At 54.9% G+C, this 7,986-nt stretch overlaps 1 protein-coding gene across 1 annotated transcript; it reads left to right on the top strand.

The window, feature by feature from the left end:
• Positions 1–247: 247 nt before the first annotated feature.
• On the top strand, positions 248–3,552 carry EVX1 (even-skipped homeobox 1; the record flags this gene model as incomplete). The annotated part of the gene is made up of 3 exons (XM_081287349.1): positions 248–674; positions 2,194–2,465; positions 3,013–3,552. 3 exons carry the CDS (start codon positions 248–250, stop codon positions 3,550–3,552), a joined length of 1,239 nt encoding a protein of 412 aa, XP_081143475.1.
• Between the last annotated feature and the right edge of the window lie 4,434 nt (positions 3,553–7,986).

Here is a 7,986-nt window from a genome sequence, read left to right as displayed (position 1 = left end):
AATGGGGCTTCCTCCCAGAGGCTGTGCGGCACAGAGGAGCGCTCGCATCACAAGGTGACCCTAGCTCCCCACCGCCACCTCCGCGGTCGCCGTCGACATCACTCTCCGACCACTCTGCGCTCGTCCATTCACCCGGCTTCTCGCTCCCTTTCGCAGTCAAGATCTATCCGGCTGCTGGGGTCCCTGGGAGCCGGGGGTTAGGAGCTCACTTGGGGCTTCCCCCTCCCCCCCTCCGGAGAACCCCAGGATGGAGAACCGAAAGGACATGGTTATGTTTCTGGATGGGGGTCAGCTTGGCACTCTGGTTGGCAAGAGGGTCTCCAATTTGTCTGAGGCCGTCGGCAGCCCGCTGCCCGATCCATCGGAGAAGATGGTGCCCCATGGTTGCCTCAGCCCGCGAGCCGGCCCTCCGGTGGCCCGGGAGCGCGGCGGGGCAGGTCCTGAGGAGGAGCCGGTCGATGGACTAGCAGGCAGCGCGGCGGGGCTGGGCGCCGAGCCACGGGCAGCTGGGGCGGCCATGCTTGGTCCGGGACCCCCGGCCCCCTCCGCCGACAGCCTTTCTGGGCAGGGGCAACCAAGTAGCTCAGACACCGAGTCGGATTTCTATGAAGAAATCGAGGTGAGCTGCACCCCGGACTGCGCCACCGGGAACGGCGAGTACCAGCACAGCAAAGGTAGCCACCGCGCCCCTCCGCTCCCCGGGCCTCCCACTGTGCCCACCCTTCACTCCAGCTCAGATCAGGAGGAAGACACTCCTTTCCCCCAGGGCAGGATGGCTGGGGGGGACCCACCTGAGTAACTCTTCCTTGCTATCTGCGCCCTGGAGGGGGTCTCCTACTATGTTCTGGCATTGGTGGGACTGAGGGTGACAGCTGTGCCTTGGGAGGGGGAGGCGCAAGTCCTGGGCTTGGGGAATTCAAAGAGCACCCCAACCCCCAGTATTTTGTGGGAATGCTTCAACTGACTGGGGAAGACACCTTCTCCCCGGGTAGAGCAAGATCAAACGCGAGTTTGTGGCTGGCGGGGTGTAAGGCGCATGGAGGCGCGGAAGCCAGGAGTCCATAAAGGACCGTAAAATAGAGTCGGACTCTGGCGGCCCGGGTGCTGCAGCCCTCCGACCAGTTTGCACGTCGGTCAGAGGTCCAAATTACCTTGTCACTTCCCGGGCTTGGCGGCGCCAGGTCGGAAATGGTCCCAATGGTCTAATTGCCTTTGGTCTCCGGTTGCATTTGAAAAGGCAGGGATAGGGCCCTCCCCCCTTCGCCTTCCCTTCCTACTCCCACTTCTCCACCTAAAGGAAAAGAAGCTGCAGGGGGCTGCAGCCCCACCCTTCTCAGGGGTAGGCCCAAAGAGGGGGATGCTTTAACTGGAGAACCCCTCCCCACTAAAGGCTAATGGGTGTGGGGCAGATGACCCTGAAGGGAATCTCCCTCTGTGCTAACAATTCCTGGGCCTGAGATGGGTAGAAAACTGAGAGGGAGAGCCCATCAGCAGACACTTCTCCACAAAGCTGTGGGAATAGTAGGAAGAGCCTGGGAGGATAGATACTACTTCTTAGCCCTGGCAGACAACTATCTTGAGTAACTACCCCCACCTCATCCCCTCTTATCATTTAATCAACCCAGACTCCATACTATAATATACCCTCAAAACAACCTGTGTTCCAGTCAAACATAGCACATCTGTAATATGTGCAGCCTGGTACACATTTCCACACCTATTCTGGCATCCTGGCACACAAGAGCAAGGAAACTGCATGCCCAGCATCCTACAATGCACCAAGTCCCAGAGTTCACAACATTCCAGCACAGAGGTGCATCTCAACTCATTTGCCTGCCAGATGTGCACACTTTTGCCCACTCCTGCCAATGGGAATGTACCTTGCCTGTGCCCAGGGGGCAGATGGTGAGGGTGGCTGGGAGCCTCTGTACCTAGCATGCCTCAGACCCAGGCTTTCCAAACAGTAGCCAGACCAGGCCTTCCCAAAGCTCTCTATGTTCTCTATCCCAATGGCAAGCCCCTGTCCTCCCTCCTGGAGTGTCCCCACCCCATCCCACCGGGGGCAGTGACTGAGGTGGCCTGGGGTGGGGGTGTCCGTTTTCAACTTGCCTCTTTACATTCCCACGTCAGCAGCGTTTGTGTGTCTGTTGTGTCTCTGTGTATACACGTGTGTACTCTGGGATCCCTGCGCAGGGCCCAGCTCCGAGGCACTGGCCGGCAGTCCGAACAGCGGCAGCGAGGCCCCCAAGAGCAACGGTCCCGGCGGCGGCGGCGGCGGGGGTGGGGGCGGCTCGCCAGGCACCCTGGCCTGCAGCGCCAGTGACCAGATGCGCCGTTACCGCACCGCCTTCACCCGAGAGCAGATTGCGCGGCTGGAGAAAGAATTCTACCGGGAGAACTACGTATCGAGGCCGAGGAGATGCGAGCTGGCAGCCGCCTTAAACCTGCCAGAAACCACTATCAAGGTATGCGCAGTCAGGACGCGCGAGGCGGGCGTGCACCCATTTAGCGGGAAGGAAATACCCATTGCCCACTCCCTAAGTCGCATGCCTGAAATCTGGACCTGGGATCTCCCAGGCTAGTGAGCGCAGATTTATCCTGACAGTCCCTTTGTAGACACCGCTGCCACGAGGTTGATTCGGTGCTTTTCCTAGCCAAATAGATCACAGAGATGGGATACCTGTGCGAGTGGCAAGGAAGTGCCCCAAACGAAAGGGGGATGGAGTTCTAGTTCTAGTCCCCTCCCTACTTGCATACCCACGCCAATTCTGACACTTTGGGGGTCCTGACCACGTGGACAGAGGGAAGGAGGGACAGGGACTGGAGTCACTCCCTGACCTTACTAAGAAAAGACTCTAACTTCAGGTGGTGGTGATGGGCCCGACCTGGCCCAGCTGGTTTGTTTTCTCTCTTCTTTGAGCTGTGGACTTAGTCCCCCAGAGTGGGGGGATTTCTGGGCTGATGGCCCTGGGCCTAGTCCAGCCGCCGAACCTGCTCCGTTCCTCTCCGCAGGTGTGGTTCCAGAATCGACGCATGAAGGACAAGCGGCAGCGGCTGGCCATGACGTGGCCTCACCCAGCTGACCCCGCCTTCTATACGTACATGATGAGCCACGCTGCGGCCGCGGGCGGTCTGCCCTACCCCTTCCCATCGCACCTGCCGCTGCCGTACTACTCGCCCGTGGGTCTAGGCGCCGCATCCGCTGCCTCCGCCGCCGCCTCTCCCTTCAGCGGCCCCCTGCGCCCGCTTGACACGTTCCGCGTGCTCTCGCAGCCCTACCCGCGGCCCGAACTGCTGTGCGCCTTCCGCCATCCGCCTCTGTACCCGGGCCCAGCGCACGGACTGGGCGCCACGGCCGGCGGCCCCTGCTCCTGCCTTGCCTGCCACAGCGGTCCGGCCAACGGGCTCGCTCCCAGGGCTGCCGCCGCGTCGGACTTCACTTGTGCCTCCACCTCCCGCTCGGACTCCTTCCTCACCTTCGCTCCCTCGGTGCTGAGCAAGGCTTCCTCTGTCGCTTTGGACCAGAGGGAGGAGGTGCCCCTCACCAGATAAGGGGTCGCCCGCGGGCTGCCAGCTCCAGGACGCCCGTGGGGGCCCCCTCCCGGGGACTCAGCCAGTGCCTCTCCTGTCCCCAAGAAACTGAGGGGAAAGGAGAGGGCCGCGAACGACAAGCGGGACTAGGCCTCTAGGATGGGGACGCCCAGGAAGCGGCAGTGGCTGGCGTGTTTGAGGAGCAGAGGGGGGACAGGAAAGGAGAGATTAGGAGAGCTTCCTTTAGGGTGGCCTCTCTTTGCTGTTTTTCACCGCTACCACTACCTTTGACCGAGGTTGAGGCCATGGCTCAACAGCTAAACAAAACTTAGCAGCAACAGCGTATCCGGACCCTTTGCATCGCCCCCATATCGCACTCCTTCCTCACCTGGGCCCTCTCTCTTCTGCCAAGGCTAAGCACTGGAAGGGGAAATTGCTGTCTCTTTGAACAAAATGCTGTGTATGCAGAGCAGGTAGAGATTAATCTTCACCAGCTTTTCCAAGGCATAGCAAGGGGTTTGAGGATGGCAACACACCAGTCTTTTAGGGGAGAGGGAGTGAGAGATGATTTACTGCCAGGGAGAACCATGCCCTTGGAACGGAATCTGGAGGTTTCACACCCTCCTGGAGCCTCAGATACGCAGCATTTTCTGGTTCCTACCAGCACCTGATCTCTCCTCATTCCCCTGCTTTCTGACACATCTCAACTTGAAACTCTAGCCCAGCGCCGCCCCCCTCCCCGTTTTTGTTTGACGTTGGCAGGGAAGCTGCAGATGCCCCAGGGCCCCTGGGCAGCTTCTATGAGGCCAAGCCTCTTCTCCCAGAACCCCCACACACTGATTAGCAAGTGATGTGTGCAAGGAGGGTTTTTGAATGTTGAATGTATGTATAATAATGATCACCATGGGCTGGCTACCAAGCCCAGAGCTGAGCCGTTAACAAGGCACCCAGGGAAGAGCTTAGGGAGTGGGGACTTCACCTTCCTCGGTTTCTGATGGCAAATTAGAAGTTATTTTCATCCATTACCTGTTCACCTTCATGTAACCAGGAGCTTTCTGGCCAATCCCTTTGCATTTGGCATTTTACATCCTCTCATTTTCTCCAAAGTTGCCATAGGGCTTGACTTTTAGATAACAACCGGGAGCCTTCTGTCCCTAAAAGGTGTTCCTGTCTCTAACCTTCACCAGGGTTTATTTGGGATCCACTCCAGAACCCTCACTCTCACACTCATTCTTGCAGCTGGTTTTTGAGGTAGAGAAGAACTTTTACTTTCCAATGCAAGCTTCACCCCCCACTGGGAGGAAGTGGTTCTCCCTATAGGGAATGAAATTGGTTTGGTTTGGGATTTTCCTTTAAAGCCCAAAGACTCTGTTGTTATGATTTGTTAACCATATTGCAATAAAAGCTAGACATGATTCTCACTTAGCATGCAACTTTTTTTTTCTTTTTTCTTTTTTTGTATCATGTAGCACACTGACTCTTTTTGAATTGCTAGTTCAGTCACTATGGGCTTGGGTAGGGAAGGAGAAGGGTTCACAAATAAGTCTTCTAAGCTTCTGTGGGGCATTGGTGACTCCAAACAGAAACTGTTTGCAGAGGGGTGAAGGCAGGTTTCTAGCAGCCCTGGGGTGCATGTTTACTTGATTCCAAGAATGCTGGGGGCCCTCCATGGCAGGCTGATCCCCAAAGTGCTGAGCACACCTGGGGCTTACTTCTAATGGATGGGTCCTTCTCCAGTTGCTTCAATTCTTTGAGGAATGAGGGCCCCATGCTGCAGTCTCCCTGTGACCTGCTTCCACCCAACACAAGGTGAGGCAAGTGGGGCAATGGCAGTGCATGTGAGTACTGCAGAGAGCTTCATTTGCTGGAAGACAGGGTCTGCCTCTGAAGGTAGGGACAAGGCTACAGGAGGGATGGGGTGGTCTTGATGTCTGAATCATCCTCAGACTATAAGTCATCTGGATGGTGCAATTATGGGACAATTGGGGGACAGGCAGGGCTTACCAACCCTCCACTCCCACCAGAGTCAAGCTGGCTACACTTGGAGTCTCACTCAAGCAGGGGAGAGAGGGTGCCTACAGGAAACCTAGAGAGCATGGATGCAGAGGGTTATCTCTGTCATGACTTTGGTGGCAGATGGGGGCTCCTCAACCTTCCTCCTCGCTCCTGGGGCTCCAGAGTCAGTCCTGCATACAGTGGCTCTGGCCCTCCCCAGTGAAGCCTTGAGCAGAGGTTTCCAGCATCTGCACCCCCAACCGCGCCCCACCCCGCGCAGCTCCCTTGGCAGCCTGAAGCTCCCAAGTGCCAAATCCTTGCAAATTTCGCGGTTGCTCTGCGTTGGGCAGAGATTGCTTGCGACAGGTAAATGGGCTGAGGGTTGCCTTAATGCCAGGCGTATTTTCAGTTAATAGGGAGGGAAAATGAGGTGTCTGCAGCGATATTGGAAAGTACAAGATCGATGATCCGGCCTCGTGTCCAATCAGCAGCCTTTAATTGACTGTATTTTCTGGGTAATTGAGCCTCTCTTCCTCCAAATTGAAGTGGAAGATATAACAATACATCTTGCCAGGAGGAATTACTCATTACTTCATAATGAAATTTCCCTTTTGCCAAGGTTTGCGGTTTGGCGTTAGGCACCACTTTTTACACTTGTTTACCTCCTCTCCCCCCCCCATCTTTCTTAGCCCACCCGCACCAGGCATCTCCATCTGGCCTGACACGCCCATCTTGGCGGGTAGAGTGAGAGATAACCCTGAAGAAGGAACTGCCCCATCCACAGCCACAATCTCTCTCTGTTATATGAGAAGGCTGAGACCAGGCAACAGGGTCTGTGACTGAGTATTGTTTTTGCTTTTCCACCTTCAGGAGTGTGTCCTCTTAGCTGTGCCTCACCTGGATCCCATCTTTCAGGTGTAAAAACAGAGTTTCCAGTTCTTGCACAGCTCAATAGTGACAATGCAGTATGTGCTTCAGGTTCCTTCTTCCTCGTTGCTCACCCGTTTAGGGTCTCAGTGTCTGAGATCACCATCAGCTAACTCTGACACTTCATTCTCCACCCACATTTTCCCACAACTCCTCAATCCTCGCCAGGCTGGTGTGGCTTGGGAATGACATCCAGTGCCCAGCCGGGGTTAACCTAGGCCGGCAAGACTAGCAGCTCCGCAGCCCGAGTTTGTGCAGGGCTGGGGCCGTCGCCCGCTTGTTAGCCTGTGATTGATTGCCTTATTAAAGCGTGTTCTTGTAAGTGTGACCAAACTGATTGCATTGCATATGTTTGGGATAATGCTCATTTTAAACAACAGGATAAAGCGGATGAGCTCGGGAGAGCCCTCAAGACGAAATGATTCCAGCAGGCAGCTCCCTAACTCTGGCATTAAATTGCCCAGTTACATAGCAAATCACTTGGTTCTTCCATCCTTATCCCATTTTTTTTTCTTAGCCTGCAGTTTGATCTCATGGTATGTCCCACGAATGGTTTTTCTAGTGACTATGTTGACTTCACCTAAAGGCTGCAGTCCTGCACCCAAAAACCTCAGGCATGAAGTCCACTTCCTTATTTGAAGCAAAGAGAGAAGAGATTCAGGATGCACACTCTCACCTGAGCCCTTCAAAAGGGACACAGCCATTGACAGCCACCCCAAATGGGAGCTTACAGTGGTTCCCCCCACCCCCAACGCTTTCATGAAAGTTTAAAAGATTCTTTTGTTCCCTACGTTTTTCCCGCTTGATTGCTTCCATTATTCCCCAAACGGGGAAACACCCGTCGCCATATGTCCACCGGAGAGCATGGGTGTCATAGAGGACAGTTGCTGAAGATGTCTGGTTGGATAGCATTCTCCAAGTGAGAAGAGCTTTGCTTTCTTAGTATCCTCTCCATGCACCATCACCCCTGAGTGGTAAAGGGAGAAGTGGGAGTCTCTCTCTCTCTCTCTCTCTCTCTCTCTCTCTCTCTCTCTCTCTCCCCCTGTGTGTGTGTGTGTAAAGGACGTCAAGACAAAAAATTTCTTTTAATTATCTCCTCCATTCTCCCATCTCCCAAACCATTCTTTTAGGGGGAGTTCTCTTTCTGTGCAGTTCCCTAACAAAGAAATCCTCAGCCCATCCCCACCACTCCTGTCAACTTGCAGGTGAGCCAAACTGCTCAAAGATTGAACTTTCTAAGGGATGCCTTTGGGATTTGCTGGAATCCTGATTTGTTCAAGATGATGACAGTCATCAGGACAAATCAGAAACGGTGCCACTCTTCAGGGTGTCATTTGTAAGTGCAATTGCATAGATTCGTTTGCAGAACCCAGCTAAAACAGGCCTGGATAAGTGACTAGATGCATCGACAAATTTCTTCCATCAGTCACTCAGCTCCTCCCCTACTCTGCAGGGTCAGGCACATTAGACTGCAATGGGGTAAAACGAAGGTCCAGCTCACCATTTGTGCCAGCTTATGGGACTCTAGAAATG

The sequence above is a fragment of the Spermophilus citellus genome (genome assembly GCF_964194105.1).
Source record: "Spermophilus citellus genome assembly, chromosome: 3".
In the NCBI taxonomy this organism is placed as follows: Eukaryota; Metazoa; Chordata; class Mammalia; order Rodentia; family Sciuridae; genus Spermophilus; species Spermophilus citellus.
This window is presented reverse-complemented; position numbering and strand designations above follow the sequence as displayed.